Below are 13,963 nucleotides of genomic sequence, written 5' to 3'. Positions count from 1 at the left end.
GTGCATGAATTACACATATTATACAACACACACACACACACACACACACACACACACACACACACACACACACACACACACACACACACACACACGTATACATACAGCTTAGCTCCAAGGTGTCTTAAAATTGCTCTCTGGTTTCATGCCTTGTGATTGTTTTTCTCCCTGGTATTTTAATGGCTCTAGGCAACTGGTACCATATATAACTTTGAGCTTTCTCATGGATTGTTTTTATACCTTTGAACTCTTTCTCTGGCATTTTCACCTATCATAATCCTATGTACCTCTCATGGCAGACATTTGCAGATGCCTATGGGCCTAATAAAGTTAACATAAATGAGTGAATTGAATTCGAGTGCCAGTTTTGAGGTGCAGGAGCGTTGCCTGAAAGGACCAGTTGCCTGAAAGGACCATTTGGCATGAGGTAGTTATTAACCAGTCAGTATAGAGCCTTTGTTTCAAGTTTTCAAGGGAAATTGGACACTTGCACATTTGTATGAAGACTGGTTTTTTTGTATATATTTTTTACTGTAAAGATACTGTACAGAGGGGTTACAGTTACATGAACAAGGTAATGAGTCCATTTCCTATCGAGCAATGTTACCTTCTCCTTTGTTTTTCTTCTTCTTTTTTTATTGTGAAAGTACTGTACAGAGGGTTTACAATTACATGGGCACGATAATGAGTACATTTCTTATCAAGCATTGTAGGCTCCTCCTTTTTTTCCCCTTCCCATCCATTCCCATCCTCCCCTCTGTCCCCCCATCCTCCCCGCCCCCCACAAAAGTTCATTTTCGACATGATGACTTGTACATCTCATTGTTGCAATGGGTCCACCTGTATCCTTATTTAAATGATTTGTTTTTCCCCTTTCCCTCCACAAATTATACCGACACTAAATACAGTGAAAGCAGGGGTTATACTGTGGGGGAGGGACATACAAAGCAACAATGAAATAATCTTATAAATGTGTTAGAAACAATCACATGAAAGAAAAAAAGCATTTGAATACATATCTTAGAGTTCATTTCCCTAACATCACCTTATCTGACCTTTTCTGCTTGACTCAGACATATACTAGATATTGCAAATAAGGAAAACTATGGGACCTATGTTTCTTTGGGCCTGGCTTATGAAGACTAGTTTTTAAACATGGAACTCATTTAAAAGTTTAGACACTATATAGATAAATTAAAAACATCTCTAGGCTAGGTTTGACACTCCAAGCTCTAGACTTTTGTTTGGTACTTTGTGTATGAATAATGTCTTCTGATTCAAAATGGTTGTTTTCCTTTCTGTTAGCATTTTTGGTGTATATCTTAATTATAGTAGTGTGCTGGTCTTTCTGCCTTATTAGTTGCTAGTATGTTTTTAAAATCTATTTGAGGGTTGGGAAGGTTGCTCAGTGGTAGAGCGCTTGCCTTGCATGCCTGAGGCCCTGAGTTCAATCCTCAGCACCACATAAGGAAAAAGTAAAAAGCCGGAAGTGGTGCTGTGGCTCAAGTGGTAGAGTGCTAGCCTTGAGCTGAAGAGCTGAGGGACAACGCCCAGGCCCAGAGTTCAGGCCCCATGACTAGACCAAAAAACAAAAAACAAAAACATAAAAAAACAAATAAAATCTATTTGAAACATTTAATATCATATATTGGCTCTTTCCTGCATGTAGTCCATGTCTCTATAGAATAGGTTTATACATACCTATGTGTATGGGTGAAGGAGGGTGAAATAAAATGAGAGAGAGCAAAAAAGAAGAGGGTGAAGGAAAGGGCAGGAAATATATTAATTCTCTCAAGCTATTTGGTTCTCCTTCTCTTTGTTGAAGGGCCAATATGATATTGATTTAATTCCCAAAGAGCTCTTCTGGAAGGAATTAGATTGGGTATTTGAATTGCTGCTCAAAAGTTGATTTGAGGTGCTGGGAATGTGGCTTAGTAATAGAGTGCTTGCCTACCATGCATGAAGCCCATTGCTCAATTCCTCAGTACCACATACACAGAAAAAGCCAGAAGTGGGCTGTGCCTCTCAAGTGTTAGAGTGCTAGCTTTGAGCAAAAAAAGCTCCAGGACAGTGGCCAGGCCTTGAGTTCTAGTCCCAGAACTGGCAAAAATAATGTTGAAGTAGGAGGTCAATGGATATAGCCAAATGGTGGAGCTCTTCCCTGGTATGTGTGGGGTCCTGAATTCTATTGCTCACACTGTAAAAAAAAAAAAACATAAGTAAGTATGAAATATAAGTCAATCGTCATCTCTTTTTTTAATTTTTTTATTGTAAAGATACTATACAGAGGGTTACAGTTACATGAGCAAGGTAATGAGTACACTTTCTATTGAGCATTGTTAACCCCTCCATTGTTTTCCCCATAACATTCCTTCCCTCCCTACCTCCCCCGAGGTTCTTTTTTTTAAAATTGTGATTAAGTGATTACATAATTTCCAAAATTTCACAGTATTGTGGAATAATGATGCTCATTTAAAGTCACAAGTTCATTCTAACTTTCCTGGAGCAAATTGTCTATCACAGTCTATAACATATAACAGTGTAGACATATACACCATACATGTGATCAGCAGCATGGGGATATTTAGTAGTGGTTCGACCAGATGAGTGAGAGTTCTTTGTTTCTTAAGTCCTGTTAATTTTGTCATATCACCTAACATTTTGGATTTAGCATCCACTTATCAGGGAGACCATGTATTGTTTGTCTCTTTGCTCTTGGCTTACCTCGCTCAACATGATTCCTTCTAGCTCCATCCATTTCCCTGCAAATGCCATTATTTTGTCATTTCTAATGGCTGCATAATATTCCATTGTGTATAGATACCACAATTTTTGGATCCATTCCTCTGTGGTGGGGCATCTGGGTTGTTTCCATATCCTAGCTATTGTGAACAGTGCTGCAATAAGCATGGAGGTTCACATGTCCTTATATATTGGTTCCTGTTGTTCAGGGTAGATGCCTAAAGTGGTATGACTGGGCCGTAAGGGAGGTCAATCTTTAGCTTTATAAGGACCCTCCAGACTGCTTTCTAAAGTGGTTGTATAAGTGTACATTCCCAACAGCAGTGTAATAGGGTTCCTCTTTCTCCACATCCCCTCCAGCATTTGTCTTTGGCTGATTTGTGGATGTGGGATATTCTGACGTCATCTCTTTCGTAACATCAAATGTTCCAATACTAACAGAATTTTGGTATATTTATGATGAATATTTTTAATAATAACAAAATGCCCAGAAAGTGTTTCATACTTATAATCCTAGATATTCCAGAGAAGGAGATAGGAGGATTATGGTTTAAGAGCATAGCAAACAAAAAGTTAGTGTTTCAGAGATAGCAAGCATGGTAGTTTATGTCTGTAATCTTAGGTACTTGAGAGGCAGTGTAAGAAATTCGTGGTCTGAGGCTCACCTGTGCAAATTAGGAAACCCTATCCAAAAAACAAAAGCAAAAGTATTAGAGACATCTTTTAATCACTAGGGCCACCACTACAAATAGGAAACAAAACCCTAAAAAACTGTTCTGACAGAAATGTTTTTGGATAGATTAAATCTCTGGAAGAGTTTTAGTAGTAAGTGATTACTAACGATTTTAAAGGATAGTCAGTAAAAGGGGAAATAGATAATGAACCTCCTCACAATGAAAAACTTGCTCAGGGAAAGACCCTAGGAAGACAGGAAAATGATAAACTATAAACTAGCATGAAATATTTGCAAACCACATAGTAGAGGAGTTAAATCTCCAAAATACAGTGTTCTCAAATCTCTGTAGTACATAATGATAAAAACCAAACCAGAATGATTCGATAATGACCAAAAGATACAAATAAATGTTTCCCTGAAGAGTATATATTCAGCAAATAAGCACATAAAAGGATGCCTTGGTCCCAGCCCTTAGAGAAATGTAACTTAAAAGGCACAGTGAGGTACCACTACATACCTGTCTAAATGGCTCAATCAAAATAGTGACAACACAAGATTGATCAGAATTCAAGTGAACTTGATTATTCATACATTGCCACTAGGAAAGTAAAATGATATTTTACTTGGGAAAAAATAGAACAATACCTGGTTTTTGGACAGTCCTGTGGCTTGAACTCAGTCCCATGGCACTATCCGTGAGCTTCTTTTTAACTCAAGGCTAGCGCTCTACCACTTGACCCACAGTGCCAGTTTCTGTGTATGTGGTACTGAGTAATCAAACAAAGGGCTTCATGCATGCTAGGCTACTACTCAGGTACATGCCCAGCCTAACAGTAACATTTAAAATTTAACTGAGCAGGCATTTTTCCCAGAGATAGCTTTCATTCCCATAAACACCTGTACATAAGCTTTCTGAATCATTTTATTTCTGTGATAGTCCCAAAGTACATTTATACCATGGACTATTCAGAAACAGTAAAAAAAAAAGTCTTAATACAAGTGGGTCTGGAGGGACTTAAATGCTGTGTAAAAAATCTTAACAAGTGACATGCTATGTAATTCCATCTATACTTCTTTAAGTGACAGAATTTCAGTTGAAATATGTTGAAAGCTGAAGATTGGTGGATTCTGCCACAATGAATTATGCTTCAGTTATGAAAGCTGTTACTAGGAGAACCTGGTGGAAGATCTGTGGGATCTTGTCTGTATTAATTTACTAATGTTCCTGCCTGTGACTCTGTGAAAGTGTCAAAAGATTTAGACAAATAATTTATACTAAAAAAAAGCTGACCTCAATCACTTTTTCCCTTGGACTTTCTGATAAAGATGATCCTGAGACTCCAGTGATAACTGAAGCAAGTCCTATCCTTGAAGAAAGAAACTGTGAGTCAGTGGAGAATTCTGAGTCTGTGAAGAATACTGAATCTGTTGACCAACATACCAATCAAGAGACTTAAAGGAAGCTGTAGTGTCCAGTTGAAAAAACCAGAAGTTGGGTCTTCCAGGGACCCTGAGACTTCAGAAGTTCTCCCTTTTCAGGTATCACAGAATCTCTATTTTTTTTGTGGGTTGTGGGGCTTGAGTTCTGGGCTTGGGCACTATTTCTGTGTTCTTCAGCTCAAGGTGAGCACTCTACCACTTGAGCCACAGTACCACTAATGGTTTAGTGGAGGTAAGAGTCTCATGGACTTTCCTGCCCTGGCTGGCATTAAACCGTGATCCTCAGATCTCAGCCTCCTGAGTAGCTAGGATTACAGGCGTGAGCCACTGGTGCCCAGCTAGAATCTCTATTAAAATATTGGGATTTAAAAATATTAGAGTTTACCAGGTACCCCTGGCTCACACCTGTAATCTTAGCTACTGAGGATGCTTAGGTCCAGATGAATGCAGATTCCATCTCCAACTAAATGCCAGCAAAGTGCTACACTAGAGGTATGGCTCAAGTTGTAGAGTGCCAGCCATGAGCAAGGAAGCCAAATGTGTGAAGCCCTGGTACAATGAGAAAAACAAATCATTTAAATAGGGATACAGGTGGACCCATTGCAACAATGAGATGTACAAGTCATTATGTCGAAAACGAACTTTACAACTTTGGTGGGGGGTCAGGGAAAACTGGGTGGGGGGACGGGGGGAGGATGGGAAGGGATGGGAAGGGGAAACAAAGGAGGCGGCTAAATGCTTGATAAGAAATGTACTCATTATCTTGCCCATATAATTGTAAACCCTCTGTACAGTATTTTCACAATAAAAAAGACAGATTCAAGCTCAATGCTAATTTAGGTTTACATTTTTTTTCTTATTTTTACAACCATAAATAATAGTTTTTCAGTTCTATAAATGCCATCAGCAGTAATTTCCTTTGCTGCATGGTGCCTACATAATAAACACAGATAACTGTCTATCAGTCAAGCAATGCATTAAGCAAATATTATTAGGTTCCCATACTTTAGCTAATAATTAGATAACTTATGTATATTGTACTCTGGCTCAACAATTTTTCACACTTTCTTGTGTCTTCCCCCCCCCCCATTTACTGGGACAATAGGAAACTTTCCAAAGATATACCCCAGGCCAGATGGAAATATTGGGGCCCCGGGGGCAAGTCCTTGCTCTCCTCAGCCTCAGCTACAGTGGCCACAGTGGGTAAAATCATCAGTCATTTCATTACTGTCTGTGTGCGTTTTACAGATTTGTGTTACAAAGGACTTAGTTAATAATTCTCCTTCCACATTTGTTCAAGGGTTTATTGTTTGAAGAAAAATAATCATGAGATGATAGACACTGCTAGTAGAATTGGTAGCATTTTCTTATTAGAATGAAGTCTAGGAATTGCTATAAATGTCTGTTCTTTAATGATGATATATCAGGGTTTTGTTTAAAAAATGTTATACTAAGGAGATATTTTCAAGGAATAATTACCCCAATTGTTAAAAATAACCTGTCTTATAGCATTCATGATTTTAGATATACACACTTTGATATTTCGTTTTTAGAATTTAGCTTGGTAAGTTTGGGTAATAAAGAGCAACAAATTTAATTTTTCTCTAGGACAAGATACTTCAAACATCATTGAAACGACAGAGTCTTCCCTTGGGATCCCTAGTCCCAGTGAGATTTCAGCTGAAGTCAAGCTGCTGAAGGTCAGTATAGAGAAACATTAAGTCCTAGGATACTTTGGATTCAGTAGCTAGCTTGTGCATTTTTGATATTAAGGACATGGGGACATCCTACAGCTGTGGTGGGTTGCCTTGTGAATCCAGCTGCCAGTTAAAGATCTGTGTCTTGTAACTGTTCATATCTCTCTACTCTGCATCTGAAGTAATTTCAAGGACTGCTGTATAATAAAATTATATTGCCATATATGCTGAATATAAGAATTACTTAGCACTTTATATGGCAACCACGGTTGGCTGAATTTAAAACGGACAGGACCAAAAAAGATTTTTGTTTATTTAGGGCTATTTTTTTGCCTTTTGTTTTTTGTTTGTTTGATTTTCTACCTTTTGTTTTTTGATACTAGGCATTGAACCCAGGATGTTGCAATTGCTAGGTAAGTGTTTTGCCATTGAGCTGAGGTACATTCTAGCCTTTTCTCTCTCTCTTTTTTTTTTTTTTTTTTGCATTTGGGTTTTTATGAAGGTGAGGGTTTATATATATATATATATATATATATATATATATATATATATAGTGAAAATACCATACAGAGGTGTTACAATTACATGGACAAGGTAATGAGTACATTTCTTATCAAGCATTATTGCCTCCTCCTTTGTTACCCCTTCCCATCCCTTCCCATTTCCCGTTCCCCCCACTTCCATCACCACCCCACACACACCGTGCCAAAGTTGTAAAGTTCGTTTTTTGACATTGTTGCAATAGGTCCAACTGTATCCCTATTTAAAATATTTGTTTTTTTTCCTTCCCCTCCACAAATTATACCAACATCAAATACAGTGAAAACAGGGGTTATACCGTGGGGGAGGGACATACAAAGCAACAAAGAAATCATCTTATAAATATGTTAGAAACAATTGTACGAAAGAAAAAAAAACATTTGTGTCCTTATCTTGGGGATCATTTCACCTACCATCAACTTTTCTTACCGTTTCTGCTTGTCTTAGACATATACTAGTTATTGCAAATAAGGGAAATCATGGTACCTATGTTTATTTGGGCCTGGCTTACTTCACTTCATATAATTTTGTCCAACTCTCCATTTCATAACAAATGGGGCAATGTCATTCTTTCTGATGGAGGCATAGAATTCCATTGTGTATATATGCCACATTTTCTTGATCCATTCATCTACTGAGGGGCATCTGGGTTGGTTCCATATCTTAGCTATGGTAAATTATGCTGCAGTATACATAGTCGTGCTTGTAGCTTTAGCATGGTCTTCTTTGTGATCACTTGGGTAAATGCCCAAAAGAGGGATTGCTGGGTCATAAGGAAACTCTATGTAGACTCTTTTGAGGAACCTCCATACTTCATTCCAAAGTGGTTGAACAAGTTTATACTCCCACCAACAATTCAGAAGAGCTCCCTTCTGTCCACATCCCCTCCAACATCTGTTGTTATAAGAGTTCTTGATTCTAGCCATTCTAACAAGGGTGAGGTGGTATCACAATGTTGTTTTGATTTGCATTTCTTTTATGGCTGGGGAGGTTGAGCATTTCTTCATGTGTCCATTGGCCATCCTTCTTTCCTCTTCAGAGAAGTTTCTCTTTAAGTCTGTAGCCACTTATTTATTGGGCAGTTGTTTCTTTGAGGATTTGTTGTTAGGAAATTAAATTTTTTTGAGTTCAAGTTGTATTTTAGATATGTGACCCTTGTCCGTTGTATGGCTAGTGAAAATCTTTTCCCAATCGGTGGGCTTTCTATTGCTCTTGCTATGTCCTTTGCCATGCAGAAGTTCTGCAATTTCATGTAATCCCATGTGCCCAACCTTTCTTTGATTTGTTGTGTTTCTGGGTCTCTTTTAAAAACATTTTGGTCTGTGCCAAGATTTATTCTTCGAAGTTTGTCTTGATCAAAAGGAAACCTGCACTTCTAAGCCGTATGGAAAAGTTTTGAAGACCAGTTTGTTTTCTTCATCTCTCACAGCCCGTATTGTTTCTCATTTAATAGTCTTTGCTCATCTCTATTTTTTTTTCTCTGGAAGCAGATTTATTCTATCTGTTTTTCTCCATCTTCAGAGTTATATCATGTTTTGGCGTATATACCCATCAGAGACTAACAGGTTCCACTATCACTACTTGTGTATACCTAAGAGAGAACTGGATTGATATACCTTTGGGTCCATAGTGCATGGGTCAGTAGCCATGTCAGTAGACATGGCTGCAAAATACTCCATATATGAGGCACTGTTCTTACTGATGAGGCTATTTACTGTGAGGCTATTTTGGCTGTGACTAACACACTATGTGTTTAAAAAATGAGTTTATTTTTCTCCCTAAAGGACTCTAGAAATAGACTATTGCATGTTGTTTTGGTGAACGTAGGGTCCTGGTACCTTCAGTTTTCTTTGTTGTTTACTTTATGATTTTGTAATTGTTGTCAGATCATGCTGTGAGTGCAAGTATGGTATTCTCAAACACATAAGCTCAAATTCAGGAGTTACAGAGACAGGAAGTTTCATTTCTCCTCATGCCCCCAGCAACTAGAATGGTTTAATGTCTAACTCTGATGCTTTGAGATATTGGGAGATTAAATTGTTAGCATTATCAGAAATTTTTATCAGGAGTTGCTTTTAGTGGGCAAAGAAAACAGGAGTTAGAAGTATGTTTGGATAGTAAACAGCAGTGACTTCATAAACACTTGAAGGACATCTGTCATTCAGAGCCATGTTTTAAGAGGGGAATGAAAATCATGGAAAACCCTGGGAAGAGTGGCTAGTATTAATGTCTTAAAAACTTGGAGAGTTAATGGATCATGCATATGAAAATCTAAGGAAAAGAGATAGGGAGAATATACCCTTTTTATACCTTTGAAGGCTAGCATGGAGGGCAGAGTTTAGGTTGTGTTTACTTATGTCTCATGAGTAGAGAACTCCCACTACTCAGTGGAAGTTTTATGGACTTAGATTTTAGTTGAATATTAAGTGTACCAGAATAGAATTGGTGGCATTTTCATCCTAAAGCCTTTCCCATCTTCTAAAGTTCCTAAGGAGAGAAATTAATTTCACTGTGAAGGAAATTATACTAGAGATGGATCTTTTTAGAAGTTTGAGGTAAAAGATACCAATGAAATCACTCGGTCATCTTTTTTGCAATTTTGTCATGTTCCTTTAAGGATGTTGTCTTCTGCTTCGTGTGTGTGTGTGTGTGTGTGTGTGAGTGTGTGTGTGTGTGTGTGTGTGTGTGTGTGTGTGTGTGTGTGTGTGTGTGTGTGTGTGGTATTCCTGGGGGTTAAAATCAGGACCTGGCTGCTGTCCCTGAACCTTTTTGCTCAAGGCTAGCACCCTACTACTTGAGCAACAGCTATACTTCTGTGATAATTACTTCTTTTTTTTTTTTTGGTGATTAATTGGAGAGATAAATCTGCCTGGACTAGACTACCTTGCCTGGTCTGGCCTCAAACTGTGATGCTCAGATCTCAGCCTCCTGGATAACTAGAGTTCCAAGTGTGAACCACTGGCATCCAGCTAGTTAGCTAGCTAGCTTGCTTGCTTCCTTGCTTCCTTTCTTCCTCCACCCCACTTTTTTTTGTCTGTCATGGGGCTTGATCTCTGGGTGTGGGCCCTGTCCCTGCACCCTTCTGCTCAAGCGAGCACTCTAGCTCTTGAGCCACAGCACCACTTCTGGTTTTCTGAGTGGTTTATTGGAGATAAGTGTCTCACAGACTTTCTTTCCCAGGCTAGCTTTGAACGGTGATCCTCAGATCTCAGTCTCCTGAGTAGCTAGGATTATAGGTGTGAGTTACCGGTTTCAGGCCTCTTTCTTTTTTAATGTTTATGTTCTGGCACTGGGGTTTGAACTCCCATCTTCACAGTCTACCTTGTCCTCCTCCCCCACAGCTGGCACTTGAACCCTGCCTCTGATTTTTGCTGGATAAATAAATGGAGATGAAAGTCTCACAGGTTCTTCTGCCCTGGTGGCTTTCCATTGTGATCTTTAGATCTCAGCCCTGAGATCCTAGGACCATAGGCGTGAGTCATCAGTGGCCCAGTCCTGCTTTCCGGATTCAGATTCATATTTCAAAACTTTTTAACTGTTACTAAAAGATATGGGTTACAGTTATATAAGTTGGGTAAAGAGTACATTTCTTTTTTATCAATCGTGGACATGAACTCTGGGCCTGGGCACTGCCTCTCAGCTCTTGAGCTCAAGGCTAGTTAGTGCTCTACTACTTGAGCCACAATGCCACTTCTAGTTTTCTGATGGTTTATTGGAGATAAGAGTCTCACAGACTTTGCTACCAGGGCTTGCTTTGAACCACAATCCTCAGATCTCAGCTTCCTGAGTAGCTAGGATTACAGGTGTGAGCCACTGGTACCCAACTAAGAGTACATTTCTTTATTTTTTCTTCACCCTTTTTTATTTTTAATTTTTATTGTGAAAATGCTGTACAGAGGTGTTCCAATTACGTGGGCAAGATAATGTGTACATTTCTTATCAAGCATTGTAGCCTCCTCCTTTGTTTCCCCTTCCCATCCTCCCCCACCCTCCCCCACCCAATTCTCCTCCTCCCCCCAAAGTTTCAAAGTTTGTTTTTCCACATAACGACTTGTACATCTCATTCTTGCTATGGATCCACCTGTATCCCTATTTAAAGGATTTGTTTTTTGGACAATGTCACCACTTTCTTCTCTCTGTTAGGCTTGATTATAGGGAGTCTAGTGTAGCCTTCAATCTTAAGGACTAGTTAATCTTTACTGCTGAGCCCTGATTCCTCTGAATTCACTCTTATTCCTCAGGTGTTCAGTGAAGTCTGTTCACTTGATTGTTTAAAAACCAGATGTTTCCGCATAGCTTGTGCTATGGGGATTGTGTTGCTTACTACTTACACTAGTTCTTCTCCAACTGTGTGGCGTTACCTAGTGTTTTTTAACAGTATATTATTCAGATAAAGACACATGGGCACATCTGTAGCTTCTTGAAACATTTTACTTATATAGCTGCATCCTCTGAAGTTTTCTGACTTTCAAATGATAGCTGCTTCAGCCTTCCCTGATGCCAGCCTTTATCCCTGACTTACATTGTGTGTGAGTGTTCTGTTGTCTTTAGGATCTCCTCTGTGTGTTGGGATTTGGAACTTTTCTCTAGGCAGAAAGCCCAGCTGTAGGGTTGACTTTGTTTCTCTTTTCTCCTGGACCAAAGTCTTTTATTTTGTCTTTTTTTCCATTGTCTAAAAATAGTTCTTTCTTATATTTTGTCTGGTTTTCTAGTTGCTGTATAGGAAGGCAAGTGTAATATCAGCTTATTTATAGTACTTGAAAGCAAAAGTTCTCTCCATAATAGAGTGTTTGTTATAATGTAGTTTAATTACTTGGTGTACTTGTTGATCTCTTATATGATTTTTAAAGGTAAAAGAGAACTGATTATTTTTGAAACATACTCTTCTTTGTAATATATATTGATTCCCTTACTAAGAATCAGCATAGTCTTCTAGGACAAAGTTGAGCTATAATTTGCATACAGTAAAACTGGTTTTTTTGCAATATGACTTTGTGTTGAGTAATAATAATTATGTTTATACTGTATAGTCTCAGTATATTGTGATACACAGACACAGAATATTTTCTGTATTTGTATGGCTCACTGAGATATAAGAATATTTTCATTACCTAAGGGAGTTCTTTCATGCCAGTCTGTAGCCACACCGTTCTGTCTGTTCACAGCATTTTCCAACCATTGATCTCTTTCTGACTATAGTTTCCTCTTGTTTAGAAAAATGTTTACTATGTGTAGATAAATACTTTTTTCTTTTGCCAATTGTGGAGCTTGAACTCAGGACTTGGATGTTGTCCCTGACCCTTTCTGTACTTAAGGCAGCTATCACTCTACCACTTGAGCCACAGCGCTATTCCCTAAATTTTTTGAGAAGTTATTTGGAAATAAGTATCTCATGGACTTTCCTGCCTGGAAGGCTTTGAACTGTGATCTTCAGATCTCAGTCTTCAGAGTAGCTGAGAAGGATTACAGGCATGAGTCACCAGACACCACTGCCTGGCTATTGTAACCTTTGTTTATTTATTTTGGCAATATGAAGTACCACTTGAGCCACATCCTTATTCCTTTCTTCTGCCTGTCTATCTATCTATCTACCTATCTATCTATCTATCTATCTATCTATCTATCTATCTATCTATCTATCTATCTATCTATCTATCTATCTATCTATCTAATCTATCTATCTATCTATCTATCTATCTATCTATCTATCTATCTATCTATCTATCTATCTATCTATCTATCTATCTATCTATCTATCTATCTATCTATCTATCTATCTATCTTTCTTTCTTTCTTTCTTTCTTTCTATCTATCTATCTATCTATCTATCTATCTATCTATCTATCTATCTATCTATCTATCTATCTATCTATCTATCTATCTATCTATCTATCTATCTACAGGGAGCAGTTTTGTTCTCAGAGATGTCAGTTCATAATGGCAGGAAGGTCATGGCAAAGCAGAATCAATCATACCATGGCAACTAGAAAGCAGAAATAGCTAGTTTGTTTTTGGATCCAATCACTGGCTTTTACTTGTGCTGGCTTTGGGCTACAATTCTGCCTCTACTTTGTAAGCAGCTGTGATTACAGGCGTAAACTGTGTCTTTGGATTCTCTTTTCATTCTTTTCACTGTGTAGCCTGACATCCTTGAACTGGATATGAATGTAGCTTAGGCTGGCCTCAGACTCACAATACTTATGCCTTAGTCTCTGGAGTAATGGCATTATAGGCATATATTAAATACTTAGTTATACTTTAAATTTATGCTTTATATTTTTTCTTAATTTTAATACTGAAATTTAAAACAGTTCATTTTCATAATGTGAACTTGTTCAGATTCTTTAAGAGATAGTATGCCCCTTCTAGGAAGATAACTATAGTCCTGACTTTTATCTTAGATTACCTTTGTTTGCTTTTATACTTTACATACTTATAGTACATTTTGTATCTATCTTCTTTCACAACATTTTTGTATCATTTGACCATGTTGCATTTTGGATGTGGTATTCCATTTTGTCACTATGTTATATTTTATTTATTCCACAGTTTTTAAGGATTGAAATAGTTTCCATGTTATAGCTATTACAAATACTGCTGCTCTGAATATTTTTGGTTATTTATTTATTTATTTTTGGCTAGTACTGAGGCTTGAACTCAGGGCCCAGGAACTGTCCCTGAGCTTCTTTTGCACAAGGTTATCACTCTACCACCTGAGCCACAGTGCAATTTCCTGCCTTTTCTATGTATGTTGTACTGAGGAATTGTTCCTAGGGCTTCATGCATGCTAGGCAAGCATTGTAACACTAGGCTACATTCCCAGCCCTGAAATGTCTTCTGATGAACCACTGTACATATGTAGCTATAG

The 13,963-nt window shown here is 38.1% G+C and overlaps 1 protein-coding gene across 1 annotated transcript in view; it reads left to right on the top strand.

The window, feature by feature from the left end:
- Nucleotides 1-2,145: 2,145 nt before the first annotated feature.
- The window catches only part of LOC138824120 (protein FAM114A2-like), a 44,405-nt gene continuing 32,587 nt past the window's right edge, over nucleotides 2,146-13,963 (top strand). Inside the window, exons 1-2 of the mRNA XM_070017824.1 lie at nucleotides 2,146-2,164; nucleotides 6,467-6,558. Of these exons, the coding sequence (XP_069873925.1) occupies nucleotides 2,146-2,164; nucleotides 6,467-6,558 (111 nt within the window). The remainder of the gene's footprint in view (nucleotides 2,165-6,466; nucleotides 6,559-13,963) is intronic.

The sequence above is a fragment of the Dipodomys merriami genome, unplaced genomic scaffold (assembly GCF_024711535.1).
Source record: "Dipodomys merriami isolate MVZ:Mamm:240054 unplaced genomic scaffold, mDipMer1.0.p SCAF_126, whole genome shotgun sequence".
Lineage (NCBI taxonomy): Eukaryota > Metazoa > Chordata > Mammalia > Rodentia > Heteromyidae > Dipodomys > Dipodomys merriami.
The sequence above is the reverse complement of the archived record's forward strand: the minus strand, read 5'-3'. Positions and strand labels throughout refer to the sequence as shown.